Below are 20,771 nucleotides of genomic sequence, written 5' to 3'. Positions count from 1 at the left end.
AAGTTTGCCTTTATTATTTATTGTACTGCCAACAAAAAATATTCCTACAGGAGTATTTTGGCAAGAAGGTCCATTATTGTGGATACATTTATCTTATTCTCCTAACACTATTCTTACTAGATATCCTGAGGCTGTAGGACAGTTAATACTCAAAGGAATAAAGGCAGCCAAGGGAGTGTTTGGAATTTCTCCCAATAAAAGTATTACTCCATATACTATGGATCAAATTGATGAGTTAGCTAATGAGTTAAATACTTGGGCAATAATCATGTGTAAATCTAATGTTTCATTTGATAATCACTTACCATCTAATCCTTTGTTGTCTTTTTGGTCTAAACATCCTGTAGTTTTTCCGAAGATGACAAAAAAAACCCCTATCATAAATGCTCCAAATATATTCACTGATGGGTCAAATAATGGTACAGCAGCAGTAGTTACCCCTGATCAAACTTTTACATTTTTAATACCCAAACAATCAGCTCAAAAGTTAGAGCTTAATGCAGTATTACAAGTTTTTATGATGTTTAAAGATTCTGTATTTAATTTATTTTCTGATAGTCAGTATGTAGTTAATGCTATAGTATCCCTTGAAGATGCTGGTAGGATTTCCCCTTCTTCTACTGTTTTCTCTTTGTTTTCGACTATACAAAGTCTAATCTGGGACAGAAAAGATCCATTCTTTATAGGACATATCAGGGCACATACAGGATTGCCTGGAGCCCTTAGTTTGGGCAATGAGTTAGCAGATAAATCTACACATGACATACATATTTTCTCCACAATAGAAGAAGCTATAAATTTTCATAAAAGGTTCCATGTCAATGCTAATACTTTACAAAAGCGTTTTAAAATAACTAAAGAACAAGCCCGACATATAATAAAACAATGTCAAAATTGTGTGACATTTTTACCACAAGTTAATCTTGGAGTCAATCCTAGAGGACTGATACCTAACCATATTTGGCAGATGGACGTCACACACTTGCCAGAATTTGGAAAATTAAAATATTTACATGTTACAGTTGATACTTCTTCCGGATTTCTGATGGGCTCCCTTCATGCCGGAGAAAAAACTAAAGATGTTATAGCTCATTGCTTACAAAATTTTGCCACTGTGGGTGTTCCAAAACAGTTAAAACCCGATAATGGTCCTGGTTATACGTCCACCTCTTTTAAACAATTTTGCTCATCATTTGGCATTACTCACATAACAGGAATTCCATACAATCCACAAGGACAAGGCATAGTTGAAAGAGCTCATCAAACTATTAAAATGTACTTATTAAAACAAAAGGAGGGAATTGGAAAGGGGTATATATCCCCCAAAGATAAACTTAAAATAACCCTTTTTACTCTAAACTTTTTAAATTTGGATTCATCAGGGCTTAGTGCTGTGGAAAGACATTTGTATCCAAAAAATGTACATAAGCCTAAGGTACTTTGGAAAGATATTCTAACAGGACAATGGAAAGGTCCTGACCCAGTGATAGTCTGGAGTCGGGGCTCTGTTTGTGTTTTTCCACAGGAAGAACAGCAGCCAATTTGGATTCCAGAGAGACTAACTAAAACAATTTCTACAGACCAAAAGGAAGATGATTCGACTCAAATCCATAACAGCTGATATCCAGATTTCCAGCTTGGCTATTCTTACATCTGCGACAGTGATTAACCAGGATGTTTTTTTTCAATATCTATTTTATTATTGCTTTTTCCCACATCATAAAGTTCTATTTTATTTTTGAGCTCATACAGACCTAGGTTAATGTTTTTTCTGATCAGTTTTATTTTTTGACTGTGGAGTTTTTGAACATTGCAATGGAGATTTCACCTAGGTAAAGCTACAAGGCCTTTACTATTGTCTTATGTGTTATATGTTACGTGTGCACACTTCTGTTTTGTGTTGTATGTCTGTATGTGCGTATGTCCATATATCACATATGAGGAGCCCTCATGCACTTGGATCCAAAAAAAATTTTTTTTTTATTATTCACATGATTTTAATAGTTTAATTTAATTTGGGCAAACAGCTGTTGAGGATTGTTTTAATATATGAACAAATAGAAGGTTAACAGATCTGTTTGTTTACTTTCACCTTTCCTTTTCATTATATTTAATAATTCTGTTCAGGATAATGTAAATTGTTCTAAATATTGTTTTCTTAGTACCTGTTGAAATGTTACATATTTTTTTTTAGCATCATTGTCAAAATTCCTATTTTCATCCCAGTGCCAGTGAAGACAAAGATAAAACCAAACTACAACTTCTTTGAGAGTTATCACAACAAACCGTGTAAACAGATACATCAATGATTTATAACTCAACAAGTAATGCTCAATCAATGAGTCGATTTATTTTGGAAGGATATGGACATATTGATAGATTCCTCTGCTTTGAACTGCTTACAAAACTTGCCTGGACTATGTATCACTTGCATGCTTTATTTTGGGAGGATATGGACATATTGATAGATTCCTCTGCTTTGAACTGCTTACAGAACTTGCCTGGACTATGTATCACTTGTATGCTTTGTGATCTATTTGTTGATGCAGCAAATTATGGTAATGCTAGCGTATCTTTGCTGATGTGTCACCAGTGATGCAATTTTTCCTAGGAGCCGTTAATTGACTTGGTGTCATGACATTTCTGTATCCTCCTCCCTTCTACTAGTGATGGTCTAATTTTGGGGGCCAACAGAGAACCTCACCGCCCCACCGGCACCAAGGCCAAATTTGGGGGCCAACAGAGGTGAGGCAAAGAACCTCACCCCCCCACTGGTACATAGGCCTATCCACAAGTATGGTTATATGCTGGACCGGTAGTCAGTGACGGGTATGATCCAATTGCAGTGGTATCAACCTAAGACAGGAGGCTGACGCCTAAAAGTCAGTTTTCCGATGACGGGTAAGAACCATATGTTGAATTGGACAAACCTAACAGGCAGGGTCCCTAGCCAGATTGCTTGTTACTTAAACAGAAGGGGGGAGATGCTAAGAGCCAAGTATATGATGCATGGCATTTTTGGTCGAAAGGTGACGCCAGCTAGCCATTGAGATGATATGATTATGTTAAGATTTGCATTCATATGGATATTGGACTCCTGCTGTTCACCTAGGCCAGCTACGGGACTCCTGGAGAGTTCCCATTGGTTGGGGAAGTACAGTAGGAGGGAGTTCCGGGGGAGGAGCTCTCTCTGCGGTTCCGAGAGGAGGCGCGTGGGTGGAAAAAATCTTCCCAGGCGGTACCGGACATTGGCGGCAGTTTCAAAAAATAAACTTTGTTCCTGCTTGAGTGGCTCGTGATTTTGTGCCCAGCCAGACTGCGGCATAAGTCCTGAGTGGATGGCAAAGTCCTGGTGGGCAAAGCACGCCAGGCATCACAAGGTCAAACAGACCTTTAGCTCTTTCCACAATCTCCGATATTTCCTAAATGCTCCCCAGTACACATACAATCTAATAATGCACAGTGAATATGCTAGTCACACACAGCTTCATGACAAATGCCCCCAACTCCCCCTTCCCACATAGATTGCCACCCCTACATGGAATTCCCCTATACATTCAGAAATCTCAGGGTAGAATTGTGAGTGGGATGAGCATAAATTTAATATAAAGATATATTTGTTCATCTACTCTCTTCATGTTGTCTGCATCTGATTTTTTTCTGCCCATTCCACAATTACTATTAATTCTTGAACCCCATAATGAGAGATGGCATGTATATGGAAACAGGGAGAAGGGTGCTAGATTTTGACTAGTATAAATAAACATGGTACCTTATTTAGTGGATGACAGCCAGGATATAAAGAGGATTCAAAAAGCCAAGGTCAAGTCCTTTTGTATTTCAGCTCCTATTACTTTCCTGGAAATACCACTTCATATGAATGCAGAAAATAAGGTACTAACCAGAGAGGGAGAAGAGAGAGACTCTGGTCCTCTCTGAAAACAGGGATGGCTACAAGGCTTGCTGTTGTGGCTACCGCGTTGAAAGATACACACAGTTCCCAGAGCCTTCTGCTACCTTCTGGTCTCCTCCATTTCAAAATTATTAGCTGAATAAACAGATAATAATTTTCAATCCTGCCTATTTACACTCTAGTTGTATACAATTATTCCAGACATTCCAAATTTATTTCCAATGCCCATTGGGGAAATCTTTTGGATAAAATCTTGAGTATTGTAATAAGACAACAGAATAATTACTACAGTATCTGACTAAAATGAACCTACCTTTCATTTTAAAGGGTTGAAAAAATTTTTAAACACTTTTTTATACCTTTATTTTATTTTTATGTGGTGCAAAAGATCAAACACAGTGCCTTATGCATGCTAGGCGAGTATTCTACCACTGAGCCAAAACCCCAGCCCCTGAAATATTTTTATTGTATTTGGGTGCTGAGATGGATTTTTAGAATACCTCTTTATCATAGGAAACTCCAACTTTAAAAATCATTACTGAAGAACTTCACACTTTAAGAAGCACAGATTAGTCAAATTATCTTTTAAAATTCCTCTTTAATTCCAAGGAGACAAAGTTCCTGGTCATTAAATGTGTTATGTTTAACTAACATTTATCATAACCAATGTAATAATTTAGAACAAGCAAACTTGGAAGAGTTATACTTTGAAGTGCTATGTGTGCAATAGAGTATAGGCCAAAGCCCTTTTAATAATCAATATGATCATTTTTGAAAATTTTTAAAAGATAAGCAGAATATATAGTAGAGAAAACATTTGATTAGGTGTCTCAACCCTCTATGAATATTCTGCTTCCCTAGCTAAGAAGACAAGGAAGTAAGTCACATACTTTTTAGAGACATCCATGTAGTGGCCAGAAGGTCAGATTAGATGGTCTCTAGGGATCTGTCCAGCTCTGGGATTATATATGACCAAATAACCTCTATGGTTTCTTCTAGCTCAGAATATACACATAATTGTAATTACTTGGAAAGCTGAGGCAGGAGGATTGCAAGTTCCAGGCTAGCCTGGGCTACTTAGTAACATCTTGTCTCAAATTTTAAAAAATAAACATTAAAAAGGGATGGGAGGGCTGGGGATGTGTGTGGCTCAAGTGGTAACGCGCTCGCCTAGCATGAGTGAGGCACTGGGTTCCATTCTCAGCACCACATAAAAATAAAATAAAGATATTGTGTCCACCTAAAAACTAAAAAATAAATATTAAAAAAAAGGGATGGGCTATGTAGCTCAGTGGTAAAGCACTTGCCTAGCAAGCACAGGGCCCTGAGCTCAATCCCCAGTACTGCAAAAAGAAAAAACAACAAAAAAAAAGATATATAATATATATGAGAACACATACCTACACACTTAGATACATAAATAAATATATGTGTATTCTACTCAAATCTTTAAAACAGCTTTTGGATATGTCAGATATCCAAGGATATATAATGGGAACACAGTTTTTCCCATTTAAAATTGTTATACAGGTTAATAGTATATGTTTGTTTTCAAAATTCATTATGGGTGATGTCTATTTTTTATTTGAGGTCATGTCTTTGGACAGGAATGCAATCCTAACTACAATGTTGTTCTGGCACATTTCACTTTATAAGGAGTACACTGCAGTAAAAAGTAGAGCCCATCCATGAAACATTAGAAAATGCTGGTCCCAACAGAAGTAACATTTGCCAACTAAACTTTGATGTTATTCATTGATTTAGAATTACATGTTAAAATATCTAATGTGATCTTCACCACTCAAATTCAATCAAAAAATAATAATAATCCAAAAGCACATTTTTATTTGCAGTAAAGTTATAAGACAGATGGGCACTTAAACTCAATACATGAAAAACTTAGATATGATGTTAAATTACAACTGAAGTTTCCAAAAATGTATTTAAAATCCAATTACAGCATTGTAATTTCCTTAAATTACTTTATTTTAAAGTGTCAAAAACTTAAAGATGTTCTTGTGTTTATACATAAGCTGTATGTCTCAATTCAGAACTTTTCCATCACTACAGAATGAAATACCCCCTTTAGTGTAGCACTTAATTTTTATTTTTTAAAATCTACTAAGGCTGATGCAATTTCTAAAGAGCAATGACCCCACCATAAAAATATTAAAGGCTGTCTTTTCTTTTTTAAAGTGCTTATTAGCTTTATATCCCAAAGCAATGGTTTTTCCAACATATAATATTGAAAGGTGCTCACAAAGTCACTATGTATATACTCAAATATGTCATTTTTCTAACTTTGAACATAGTAAACTGGTTTCATCTGCATTAATGAAGATTGCTTTCAATGGCCCTCAAACACATGCTTCAAATCAAGACAGCTTTATTTGTACCAGCAGTGGGAATAGTAACAGCAGAATGAACTGCAGCATAGTTTAAATAGATCACAGTAGACCACGAAAAATGGTAACAGCTTTTGGATACGTCAGACATCCCAGGATTAGCCTTCTCTTCACTCTGCGTATGTGGTAAACACTTAAAAAAAAAAAAAAACTATTAAAACACTCTCTTAATTCTCTATGGAGCATTTTTTTAGTGTATAAAGAGTTTAAACCCTCTTACTATTTAGCTGAACTCTGCTTATACATAGGAGCCTTCATATTCTCAACATTTTTTTTTTAAAAAAAGCCTATTTTCATAAAGAAAGCAAGAAGGAATTAATAAATGAAATTTTCAATCCTACAATCCTGAGAAATAAAATCATAAACAATTCTAAAATTAAATATTTTTTTAAAGGCTGATACAAATATTCCAAAACAGAATTCGTTTTCTGAGAGTGAAAAGTTACTTCATTTTAGTCATATCATTTTTACCTGATTTACACACTTTAGGACAAAAACTAAACATCATCTTAATCTAACTGCTTCCTGTGTGAGACTATCATCTGATTCATGTCTCCAATATGTACCATTCAATAGTCTTACAATGAGCATCCCCTCAGGTCTGTTTTCTCAGCCTGAAGTTTTGTATTCCTCCTTTCTCTCCCTCCAAAAATTCCTATATATCTCAAGAGAAAATTTACATTAAAAAAAAAACTCACAATTTAAATACAATGTGATAATACTACATTTGATTTAAAGTTTTAATAAATTATAAATTGCCAAATAACTTAATGTAATTCATAATGCAAATCCCTGGTATAAAAAAATCCATCGTGCCCTGAATATAATAAAGCAGTCCAGTGAATTCAAATTACTTATGAAATAAAAGCAAAAACAAGATGTAAAATACTATTTATAAAAGTCAAGTAAGAAACCAGTTACCATAAATCTTCTTACAAAGATAAATGTTATGTGGTTTACCACTTTGAAAAATTGTTAGGAAGGGCTATAATTAGTGGTTTCAAAAATGATTTTAGGGAAATCAGAGTTTGAATTATGTATTATTGTCATATATGACATATTAAATATATCTGTAACAATAATACTACAATGTCAGGGGGAGGGGCATGCGTAGTGGCACACATCTGTAATCTCAATTACTGGGGAAACTGAGGCAGGAAGATCTTGCCTTCAAGGCCAGCCTGGGAAACTTAATGAGATCCTGTCTCAAAATAATAAAAATAATAATAATAATACTGCAACGGAGAATAATTTAAATTAACTTCTGCACTTGCTATCTTTTGGCAAGTATATTTCTTTTTTTTAAGTTTTTGCTATAAGTGATTAATTTTAAATGTTTGTCTTCAAAAACTTTTTTACTTGAGGTACTTATGTTCATAGGGAGATACCAGAAGTCTCAAATAGTAATAACATGCCTACAAAATAAAACAAAGATTGTTCTTGCATCTTTTGTTATTGTAACAAATATACTTTAAAATAGACAACACTGCTATGCTTAAAAATTAAAAATATCCAATTTTAAAAAGGGGTGAAAAGGAAAAAAATTTGAAAATTCTTATTTAAAAATAAATCTAAAGTCCTTGCATTTCTTAAGAACCTGACAGTTCTTCTTCTTTTCAATCAAGTTTTATCTTCCACCAAGATAAGTTTTATCATTCGTGTGATAAGATGTCAAGTCTTCATCTTGTTGGTTTCAGTTTGAATTTTCTTGAATGTTTGCACTACTGGTACTGGACTTGAGACGTTTGGCTAGATAAGACAAAAGTATTATATTTTAAATTTAATTTTTAAACATAATTATTTATTATTTTTATGTAAGCACAGTATTTATCTATTGTTTGAATCCAAATAGATTCAATCTTCTAAATATTAAATTCCATTTTTTCTACCAACTTTGAAAAACAACTTAGTTAGAAACTACATATGACATGGCTAGAAGTAGTACCAAATAAAACAAACATAATTTATACTTTCTTGAACATCACAATCTTAAATATGTAATATAGATAAAAGCAATCTACTTAGATGATAAAAGTGCTATATAGTATAATAAAAAGTCAGTGAAGCTGGGCACAGTGGCACAGGCCTGTAATCCCAGCAGCAGCTTGGGAGGCTGGCTTTGTGAATTCAAAGCCAGCCTCAGCAACAGTGAGGTGCTACGCAACTCAGTGAGACACTGTCTCTAAATAAAACACAAAATAGGACTGGGGAAGTGCTCAGTGGTCAAGTGCCCCTGAGTTCAATTCCCAGTACAGACCCCACACACACACAAAAAAAGAAAAGTCAGTGAAAACTTCTTCTGATAAAGGGTAGCTAAGAAGATTCTACAGTAATTATTATGCTCAATTATGAAAAACTGAATGATTTCCCCCTAAGATCTGGAATAAGACCAGGATATTTAGTCTTATTCAACATCATGCCACTAATTTTGTCAGTGCAATATAGTGAGAAAAAGAAAAGGAAAGGTATCCATATGGAAACAAAAAAATTTGCTTCTGTTTTCAGATTAAAAAAATCAATTTAGGGGCTGGGGGTGTAACTCAGTCATAAAGATTATGCTTAGTACTTTGTGTACCATCAGTGACTTGAAAAATTGTGCTCTATATGTACAATATGAGATGAAATGCATTCTGCCATCATGTATAACAAATTAGAATAAATAAATAATTTAATTAAAAAAGGAAAAAAAAGATTATGCTTAACATGTTCAAGGCCCTGGGTTCAACTCCCCAGTACTTCATGAAAAAAAAAATCAGTGAAAGAACTCTATAAAATACATTAAATGACTTACAAAAATAAATTGTATACCACATGCACATTCACAAACATATGCACAAACACAAATATATATAGCTTCAAAGAAAATATGTGACAATCAGTTTTGATTGTAGTGCTAATGGGATTGGGTTATTGGGGTTAACAGAAAAAAATCATCTTATTTGGCATGGTAATATGTTTTATTCTTACAGTTAAATAAGAATATTTCTCATTCGGAGCTTTAGAAATGAAAAACATCAGTGCCAGTGTGAGAGTACCTTATACCAGAAAACTAGGAATCTTACTCAGGCACCATTTTTGTTTATTTTGATTTCAAGCTTTGTAAATAATTTTGATAGTCAAGAATGAGAACCCTGCTATAGTTTCAATCGGGATCTCCCGACTCCCACTGTTCATGCAAAATGACAAGCTGACTTCCTGGACCAGTGTGTTTGCTTAAGCCTAAACTTAAGGGCAAACTTAAACTTAAAAAAAAAAAAAAAAAAAAGGCCTTTAGGGAAGAAAACTAAATCAGCAGTTTGTTTTTTTGTTTGTGATCTAGCTTATTACCAATTATCAAATTACTTAATAAACTGACCAGGCAGCAATACTGGTAGGTATATATACCTACAACTTCTTGCCTCTTTAGTCTCTTCCTGATAAATCCTCATGGCCTTTAAAATTCTCCCCACACCCCACCTCCAGCAATGGTGTAGAGGTAAATTTCAACCTAAAACAGAATCATACTGTGTCTCTACCTTTACTACATACTTTAATAATTGAGTCAGGGTCAGTGTACTCTTTGAGGACATGAATTATGCCTTGTTCCTTTATTCTATTTATTTTATTTTATTTTTTAAAAATATTTATTTTTTCTTCTTTTTTTTCTTTTTTTTTAGAGAGAGAGAGAGAGAGAGAATTTTTTAATATTTATTTTTTAGTTTTCGGCGGACACAACATCTTTGTTTGTATGTAGTGCTGAGGATCGAACCCAGGCCGCACGCATGCCAGGCGAGCGCGCTACCGCTTGAGCCACATCCCCAGCCCCATATTTATTTTATTTTTAAAAAAATTTTGGTACCAGGGATTGAACCCAGGGGTGCTTTACCACTGAGCCACATCCCCAGTCCTTTTTATTTTTTTGAGACAGGTCTAAGTTCTTAGGGCCTTGCTAAGTTGCTGAAGCTGGCCTCAAACTTGTGATCCTCCTGCCTCAACCTCCGGAGTCACTGGGATTGCAGGCGTGTGGTACCGCACCCAGTTTGTTCCTTTTTAATCCCAATTCCTACCACAATGCTAGTATTGTGGCAGGGATTCAGTAACTGCTTGTTATGGTTTGGAATGTGAGGTGTCCCCCAAAAGCTCACAGGTGAGATAATACAAGAAAGTTCAGAGAAGAAATGATTGGGTTTCGAGAGCTTTAACCCAATCAGTGCATTAATACTATGATAGGATTAACTGAATGGTACCTGGAGGGGGGTTATTGGGCTGTGTGGCTATGGGGTATATATCTGTATCTGGTGAGTGAAGTCAGAATCTTTGCTTTCTGATTATCATGTGAGCTGCTTCCCTCCACACACTCTTTCACCATGACGTTCTGCCTCACCTTGAGCCCTGAGGAATGAAGCCTGCTGTCTATGGATTGAGACCTCTGAAACCATGAGCCCTTAAATAAACTTTTCCTCCTCTATAGTTGTTCTGGTAGGGTCCTTAGTCACAATAGCGAAATAGCACACTAAAACACACAGGCAAGATATTATAGGTTGTGGGCTGGGGATGTGGCTCAAGCGGTAGCGCGCTCGCCTGGCATGCGTGCGGCCCGGGTTCGATCCTCAGCACCACATACAAACAAAGATGTTGTGTCCGCCGAAAACTAAAAAATAAATATTGAAATTCTCTCTCTCTCTCTCTCTCTCTCTCTCTCTCTCTCTCTCTTAAAAAAAAAGATATTATAGGTTCTGTACAAACTGATCTACATATAATCATTTTTTTTAAGGTAAGTGTATTAGAAGTGAAATCAGATGAAGAAGTGCCAGAAGGATTTAAGGGGAAAAGAACTTTTAAAGTGCAGGGTTCTAGAATACAAATAATATTTAAGAGAAAAAAGATTAGCTTTTCCTCAAAAAAAAATTCATTTTTAAATACTAAAATTACTAAAGGCCAAGCCCATTCTTTCCCTGTGACAATAAAGGAGAAATTTGTGTGATCCAAGAGTCACTCTTTTCTAGCTACACAGGATCTTCAAGCTAGTGCTTCTCTTGCTCTGCCCTGCTGGCAGGGGAGAGGGAAAGAAATCAGTCCACACTGAGCATGTGACATATGTCAAGGAACGTCCTTGGAACTACAATTCTCTTTTGTTCATAAACAAACGGCATGTTAGTTACAATTTTCTTCTGGACTACTCCACTTGTAAGTCCTTCTACCAGGACTCCGATGGCCTAAGAGCTATTTTATGTCCCTACTACTACCACGGTAGAACTGCAAGGACCCTGCTGATACTCTTCTGCTACTATCAACCTTATTCTGGGGATAATATAGCTTTCTCAGTTAATCATCTGAAATACATGCATCCTCAAGTTTGTTTTTTATTATCAGCACTCCTAAAATTCTCACAAATCTCTTCCATTAGTAAGCATAATTGTTAAAGGTAAAGCAGAAAGCCATTTTAGGCTGACATACTTTTGAGTTCTCAGAATATATATCATTTCTAAAACAGGCATAAACTTTTAAATGCAGGATATTATCTAAACAAATGAATAATTGTTTAAAAAAAAAAAACACTTACGCAGAATGAGTTTGCGTTTCTTTTGCTCCGAGTGAAGAAAGCTACTAAGGTAGAAAACAACAGGTAGAAAGAGGATGAACACAGAAACAGCAATAACAGGCACTGTGTCACTGCAAGAGATTGAGCAGTTGAAAGTTCGACTCCAAAGTTTTCGAGTAATATTCATCTGAAACAACAAATAACATTATTCTATTTTATATTTAACTTGTCTTCAAGTTCTTATAATTATTTTGTTAATAATTACTCATTGTATAAATTTACATTAATATAAGCCAGGCATGGTAGTGCACACATGTAATCCCAGCAACTCAGGAGGCTGAGGCAAAAGAACCACAAATTTGAGGCCAGCCACTGCAACTAGTAAGGTCCTATTCTCAAAATAAAAAATAAAAAGGGATGGGGGCTTGGGGTTGTGGCTCAGCGGTAGAGCACTCGCCTAGCACACACAAGGCCCTGGGTTCAATCCTCAGTACCACATAAAAATAAATAAGTAAAATAAAGGAATTGTGTCCAACTACAACTAAAAAATAAATATTAAAAAATTAATTAATTAAAAAATAAGAGGGCTGGGGATAGATGTAGTTCAGTGGTAAGCATCCCTGGATTCAATTTCTAGTACCATAAAAATTTTTTAGGGTACTATAAATAAAAAAATAAAATTTACATTAATACAACAATGTCATATTCAAAATTCATAATACTGACCAAAGTATAACAATATCAATCACTCATAGCTTTCAAACAGAGAACTTATATTAATAGGAATGTAGTTAAACCCTGTTTCCATCCTTAAAAAATTTCATTATTTATTGAGAACCTACTTCAAACCAAGTAGTATTCTAGGCAATAGGAATAGGACAGTAAAAACAAAAGTCCTCACGACGTAGTGATTTTAAGTGCTTTTTAAACCATCCTGAATATTACTAGTCCACTACAGTTTCTTCTGAGCTGCTGTGATAATTCACACTCATTATTCGCACCCATTAAGCTTATCAATTTTAATTTCAAGTGAGTTCTCTGCTCTGAGCCAGAAATTTCTTTCCTCTAATGCCTTCTCAGGCATCATATTGCCTAAAAAGCCATGATCGCCATCTAGTGGTGACCTATGTAAAGGCTGACTATATAATGGAAAGAAAAGATTTGTTGCTGACCATTCAATTAATACACTATTTACTAAGAGCCCACTCTATGCCAGGCATTATCCTACAGACTGAACAATGAACAAAAAAAGACAAGGTTCTTGTCCTCATGTGGTTTATATTTTAGTGAGAGGAGACAACTATAAACATAAGTATTTTCAGATTGTAAGAGTTGTAAAGAAATAAATAGGATAGGAAGTAACTGAGGAATGGCTTCTCAAATACATTATAGTAAAATCTAGACACTTTAATAAACAATGAGTACACAGTATAATTGAAAATAAACATACAATAATGCCCACACCTCTGAAAATAGCACACATTTTCAATTTTTTTTTTAAAAAAGTAATAAATTGTTAATTCACTTGTGAAGTGCCTAATCAATTTCCATTTAGTTTGACAGACCAGGATATTCTACTTTATAACTAATACACAGTTATTGCTGGTTGAAGACTGGCAGATTACAATGTGCCTCCAAAAGAGATAATACTACTAATGGTATATTTAACAACCCTGCAAAATATGCATCATATCAGAAGCAAGTACTTACTGCATCTTCCACATCGATACATAAATGTGTTTCAGGAAGTTCAGCCTTATTATCAAGCTCATTCATTTTTTGCATTTCACTGTACAGACTGCTCAGAGTTTTGTATGCTTCACGACAGTTTTTACACACTTCTGAGTAATTTTTTGGTGGTAGAAGACCATGTGCACTCTCCTGAAGTCACAAAGGCAGATGTAATACATACAATAAACATCATAAATAATATCTCTGTTAATTATCTAATCTTCCAGAAGACAGGAGACAAATCTGGTGTGTTCAAGTGCTGAGCTGTGAGGTTGAGGACATTACTAAATCACCTGTATTATAGGTTCCACAGATTAGAGACCCGGTATATGAAGCACATGGCAAAATATTTGGCACTTTCTAAATGTCCTAAATGTTGAAAACCACCGCACCAGCCAATGTCAAATGCAGACAACACTAACTCATATGCCAAGTAACTTATAACTAAATGCCAAAGTTCTCCAATTATCTCATCAATAATATCTGCACATATCCATCCCATTGCTGACTAAATAAAATATGTCCCTGCCTGTGCTGTCTTCACCAAAGTTTGCTTGAGACAGGACTTCCATAATGGGAAAGGAAAAGGCACTACAACTAGATCCCCACTCAATTCTTTATCAGAAGGCTCTTAATCTGGGCCTTTCTAGTCAAAAAAAAAAAAAAAGAGAGAGAGAGACAGAGACAGAGACAGAGACAGAGAGAAACTCCAAAGAACTGGATAGCCTCAATAAGGGAAGGAGACATAACTTATGTTAGAATATCTGTTTTTTATACTTCTAGATTGACACATGTCCTTTCAAGAACAAGTTTACATATTGCTTTCTTTTTTTTTTTTTTAGTGTGGGGGTGGTTACCAGGGATTGAACTCAGGGGCACTTGACCACTGAGCCACATCCCCAACCCTATTTTGTATTTTATTTAGAGACAGGGTCTCACTGAGTTGCTTAGAGCCTCGCTATTGCTGAGGCTGGCTTTGAACTCACAATCCTCCCGTCACAGCCTCCTGAGCCACTGTGATTACAGGCATGCACCACCATGCCCAGCTACACATTGCTTTCTATTCCCTTCATTTTTTGCCATACTGTATGAAGAAAGAACATTAACTGAACATGGGAATTAAAGAAAAAAGGACAAATCAAAAAAATTAAACTGATGTAGCCTCTATAATGTTACCCTCACCATTTATTTGACAGAAAACCAGTCTCCCCTTAGTCTGCCATAAGAAAAAGCCCATCACCTAATTTTCACAGAAAAATTTAGCTGAACCCAAAATCAAACATTGAGCACAGAATCTTGATGGGGGATAATTTAGCCACTTTTATTAAAACTCAAAATGCACATGTCTTTTGATAATACAATTCCACTTCTCTGAGTCAACCAAACAAGTCTTCACAAGTATGCCAAGTCATATGAAAAAAGGTTCTCTGTGGCAGTGATTTTTAACAGTGAAGTACTGACATGTGGCATGACAGCTTCATTCTGCCTGTGGGGATAACCAGCACTTTGCAGACAGCTCCTCTCCATAGTCACCAGGACAGGCCAGATTTCCACAGAAGCTACCTGCAGGCACCTACTGCCCAAGCTGGACCTTACCTGGCACTTAAACCCACCTCCCTGCTATTCACCTGAACTGAAAGCTACTGCCACAGCCAACATCATCAAAATTTCACTGCTACTGCATTATCTGTTTTGCTGTCTCCTACTGACTCCTCTCCTGAGCTTTCTCCCTACACACAAACCCTAAAAAACACTGGAGTGTCCCAGGATGCAGTATTTGGGGCCCCTTTCCATCTCTCTACATTCACTCTCATCCAGATGGTGACTGTGAGCACCATCTGGACCTGCGGTCTCCCAAACCTCTATCTCCAGTTCACAATTCTTCCCGGAGCTCCAATCTCATTTATAACCAACCCCATGTGTCATCTCACCTCAGGTGTCTAATGGAGACATCCTACTTAACACGTTCAAAACAGAATTCTTAATCCCACTCCCCTACAAACTCACTCCTCCTTCTCCATGCCATTATCCTCTCAGCCACTCAGGACCAAAGCCTAGGATTACATCCAGATGCTTTGCTTTCCTTCACTAGCAACCCAAACCATTCCACCAGCAAATCCTGCACACAGACTTCTAAAATATGCTCTGAATTCACCTACTTTTCTTCAATGCTGCCAACAACACCCTCTCCTGTGCAGCCTCCAATCAGTTTGTACCTCCACACCTCCACTTTGGCCTGCCTTCACCTGAGCTCCTCTATGGAGCAGCCAAAGTGCTCTTGCAGCATCTGATGATGTCCTATGGAATTCTTGCTTGAAGTGGCCTCCCCCATGCTTAGAATTTGTAGTAGTAGATATAATATTTCTAACTTACTAGAAACCTGGTTTTAAGGCTTCAGATTATTTGAATTATGGAATTCTACCTTGATCTGGGGAAGAAGTAGCTATTGTCTAATCTTGAAAACTGAGAGAGAACTACAGATTCAGACCTATTTCTTCAAAATCTTAAGATAAAAGATGCTTAAATATAGAAAGTGAAACCATAAAAGTACTAAAACAAAATTTTAAAGTATCTCAATGTGGGAAAAAAAGCCTTCCTAATGTAATGAAAATACCATAAGTCATTATAAAATTGGTAAATCCAACAAAATTAAATTTTTCTTCATGATAAAAGAAAGCACAATGAAAAGACAACAAACTAGGAAAATAGCATTTGCAAATAACATCACAGAAAAAGGGCTAATATCCTACAAATATATTCATTAGAACACTGGTCTCTTAAACCAAAGAGTTCCCTGGTCAAATAGATTTGGTAAATGTGGTCAACACAAATGTCCATCTGAAATTTTATAAAATACATGAGTCCACTAAATTTTATAAAATACATGAGTCCACTAAAAGTCCTTAGTGAAGCATTTCCCAACCTTGGTAGAATATTAAACCCTCTTTTGACAGGTCACTTTATTAATGTCCTATAGAACACATTTTGGAAAATAGGAAATCTTTTTTGTTTTTCTCAGAGAAATTTATAACTCTATGTAATAACATTTATTAAACAGGAAATCATACATACTCACACTCAACACATGTTTATATCTACTTGTGGGGATTACTTATTTATTGTGCAAATACAAAACTACAGTTTTTACCAAGGTTCCAATTTCATACTTCACTACCACCAGGCAAGTTCTAATACCAAAGTTCAAGGGTCAGAGATGGAAACAACAAAAACGTATAAGCTAGAATTCTTAAAGGCTACCTTTTGTATCATATTATTATTATGTTTACCTTACTAAATATTATTCAAGTTTACCTTACTAAATAATGCCTTTTAAGGGTATAATAGTGAGTTAAGCAAATATTGAGGCAAAAAAAAAAAGCTTCCTGTAGACAGAATCATACTGCACAGTGAAATACCCATTATTGCATAAACAAAGTCAAAGTCGGATTAAACAACATTGTGTTTTAATTAAACACCTGCATGCCTCAGTTAGTGTTTTCACACTCATTATCTCACCAAATCTTCACTACAAAAACACTTGAAGGCAGGCAGATCAGCTATTACTGTCCCTACTTTACAAATGAGAGAACTGCAGTCTTAATATCTGCAAGCAGAAGAACTGAAGAGCAGAAATTCAAACCTACTAATTCCTCTGAGTACAGATAAACACCAACAATGTCATAAAAACTTGGAGTTAGACATTATTCATTTGTACAAGACAGCATTTTAATCTCAAATATATATAAAGTACCTGAAGGTTATGCTCAAAGCAGGTCAAGGTGAGGTTAAATAGATTGAGGAAATATATTGTGCTGTTTGATAATTCTTCACCGTTGTCTGTTAAACAATCTGTCAAAAAAAGTATATTACTATATCACAAGCAACAATTTCATGTTGTCAGTTAGCTTTCAAGTTATCATCTTTTGTTTGCACTATAATAATCCTTTATTTCAGCAAGCATGAAGTATTCCACATAAGAGAATTTTCCAAATGCATGAAGTTCACCCTTATTAGTTTCCAAAAACATTTTTAAATCCGCCATTTTCATGAAAATCTTAAAATAATTACATACCTTCCTCCTTCTATATAAACAATATATCATACCAAATGAAATTTAAATTGACCTTTAATGGTAAAAAGGTCATAATCATGAAAATCAGGTCTCTTAATAGTGCTATTTAGGCATAACACTGTTTATGCTACATTAATTTTGCCTCAATTCTTCTCCCTTTTTATCTTTGTGTCAAATTTAGTAGTTCTGTGTCTCTTCCAACTTCACTAACAGGGTCATTTATTGTACCTAATAGGGTAGCCTTTTTAATTTGCTCATTCTATCATGAGTTGGGAGTCCAGAGAAATAAATGGGTGCAAATTTTAACCAAATACTGACAAAAAGTATCAAGTAAAGTTTGGAAATAAACAGAATTGTCTTACATGTTTTTATAAATCTTACATAAATTGTATTCCTCTGCAACTTCTACTCTTGCTTAGCATTAGCTCAAGTTAATTCATTCCTTTGCTTTTTTATGAATATATTCATAAAAATAAATATATTGCAATTTACTTCCCCATTCTCCCCTCTTTAGTGAATCTACTCTTCATCTTCCCTTTGTCTTTCTCTCCCTGAGTTCTCAGCCTATCATCTCCAAGTCAGGCTCAACAGCAGGGCTTCAGATCCCACTTGTGGTGGTTGCAGTTTAACTAATCTCCTCAAATCATTGCCTTCCACATACCCACAAACATTTCCATCTGCTTTCTCTACTCCTGATTCTGGTTCTAGAACACAATTACATAAAATTCTAAAATTATACTAAAAGAACCCGAATCAAATTCATGTGACCTATGAAGTCACATCATCATAGATGCCCTATTAATTGCTCTACAGGGATGTTCCACAGGAATGTTCCAAATATTTTCTATTCCCTAGTCCCCAGTCCAATTCTTGTCCCCCTTAATTTCAACAGACAGCTTTATATGGCATCCACCTGACTCAGAAAGTTAACGCCAACTAAGAGTATCTTCTCAGCCATGTGTGGTAGTACATGCCTGTTATCCTAGCTACTCTAGCCAAGGCAGAAGAAATGAAGTCCGAGGCCAGCCTGGGCAATTTAGCAAGACCCTGTTTCAAAATAAAACAAAAGGGCTGGGGATGTAACTCAGTGGAAGAGCACTTGCCTAGCTGCATAAGCCCTGGGTTCAATCCCTAATACCACCACCAAAAAAAAAAAAAAAAAATCTTTCAACCAGGAGTGGAGAGATACCATAGAAAACTACTGCAATGATCCAAATGGAATTCTTTGGTAGACAAGAAAGAGCTGAACAGGTAGACACTGGGACACAACACTAAAGGATGTCTCATGCACTATGAAAAACAACAATGAAAGCTGGCATGTGCTGAATAATTGTTATGTTCCAAGCACTATGCTTATATTTGAAACACATTTACTTATTCAATTCTTGCAATGATTCTATGAGGCAAGAATAAGAAGCTTAGAGAAATTATGGAGGTTGCCCAAGGACACGAAACTGATTAGCAAAAAGCCAGAATGTATACTCAGTCTGATTCTTGAGCTTGTACTCTCAAACACAGCAAAATAAACAACACATTCACAGCTACATTCTTGATGATTAAAAAGTTCAACAAACACATGCCATGGCTCCTCCGTCCAGCACACAGACATCTTACACCGTGCAGGGATTCAGGCAGTCTCTACCAACTCAACAGAGTTGGCAACCAAGATGAAACCCGAACCGGGTGAACTGGGCAGCAGCAACCAGCACTTTAAGTCTCCTTTGGGCAAATTAGAAACAGGCTCCTCCTCTAGGTGGATGAATTATGAAAGGGCACTCTTGCCTCAGAAGCCAACTAGAATTCACCCCATTCACTCCCTCATACACACGGCCTATGCAGGGCCCCCTCTGAACCCAGTGAACATGGGGCCCTCTTAGTAAACCAATTCCTAGATTCTTCTCTCTCTGAACTTGTATACTCTACATTCTCTGCAGCTTTGTTTTCCCAAGAACATAAGTTCCATACTAACTGTTCACCCGATCATTTAAAAATCTGAGGGTTCATTTTACAAACTGAAACTAAGAAATTAAGCCAGAGAAATGAGGGGATATATTGAGGCCCATATACCAAGTTCATAAGGCACAGAAATACCAAATATACTTTCCAGACTCCTATATTCTCTTAATTGTACCATTTTTTTTTTACTATTTAAATATATTATTTCATTGTCAGTTTTCACAAAATTCAAATAATAAATTATTTAAAATGTGTGTGTGGCCAGATGTGGTGGCACACGCCTATAATCCCAGTGGCTCAGGAGGCTGAGACAGGAGAATGTTGGGTTTAAAGCCAGCCTCAGCAACAGTGAGGTGCTAAGCAACTCAGGGAGACCCTGTCTCTAAATAAAATACAAAATAGGGCTGGGATGTGGCTCAGTGGTTGAGTGTCCCTGAATTCTGTCCCCAGTACCTCCCCCCAAAAAAAGAAAATGTGTGTTTGTGTGTATGTAAATGCCCCATGAAGTACTCTTGAATTCTCTTAGGGATGAGGCAGAGTATGTGTGTGTGTGTGTGTGTGTGTGTGTGTGTGTGTGTAAACACAATTAGATAGACACAGAATATTAGTATTTTAAGTTAATAAGACTGAACAACACATTTTGTGTTTGATGCCTTGCAGGGAAGTTGAGGGAGCACAATTTCATCCACAGCAACAGGAGATCTGTGTTATGATGAGCCATGTCATGACAACTAATGTATACAACATAAGAGGGAAAGTAGCATGTGTCCCAGCACGACCTGCAATAGTATAAAGCCTTTTACTATGAGAGACCATAGCAATTTCTTCTACACATGATACATAATTAAAATAATTTCTTTATTTAAAAAGTAATTTATAAATAAAGCTTCTCTGAAGAACAAAAAGACATAATCTCTTGTATTTTACTAACAGCCATTTACATTTCACTGAAGATAATCTGCAAGTTAAACTAAAAGCTAATACATTCTTGTCATCTGGTTAAGCACTGTACTCAACCATCAAAACTTTTTCAATAACTGTTAGCAGAATCATAAAGCACAAAGGAGTTCATTATTTAATAGGGTTAAAAATGTCTTCATTATTAAAAAGCCCTGACTTTCTGCTTCAAAACAAAGGAACTTCAGTAAATTCCTCTTGTATCCTTTTCCTGAA

General features: G+C 35.9%; 1 protein-coding gene across 1 annotated transcript in view; it reads right to left on the bottom strand.

Annotated features, from left to right (window-relative positions):
• Positions 1-5,735: 5,735 nt before the first annotated feature.
• Positions 5,736-20,771, bottom strand: part of Ostm1 (osteoclastogenesis associated transmembrane protein 1) — a 31,131-nt gene continuing 16,095 nt past the window's right edge. The window contains exons 3-6 of the mRNA XM_046430429.2: positions 17,322-17,419; positions 13,550-13,720; positions 11,861-12,026; positions 5,736-8,067 (exon numbers count right to left, since the gene is read on the bottom strand). Coding sequence (XP_046286385.1) covers positions 8,012-8,067; positions 11,861-12,026; positions 13,550-13,720; positions 17,322-17,419 — 491 coding nt within the window. The 3' untranslated portion in view covers positions 5,736-8,011. The remainder of the gene's footprint in view (positions 8,068-11,860; positions 12,027-13,549; positions 13,721-17,321; positions 17,420-20,771) is intronic.

This window comes from Marmota monax, unplaced genomic scaffold (genome assembly GCF_021218885.2).
Source record: "Marmota monax isolate L192 unplaced genomic scaffold, Marmota_monax_Labrador192_F-V1.1 WCK01_AAM20220418_F8-fsc00013, whole genome shotgun sequence".
NCBI classification, from domain to species: domain Eukaryota; kingdom Metazoa; phylum Chordata; class Mammalia; order Rodentia; family Sciuridae; genus Marmota; species Marmota monax.
Note: the sequence above shows the minus strand (reverse complement) of the source record. Positions and strands in the feature narration are given on the sequence as shown.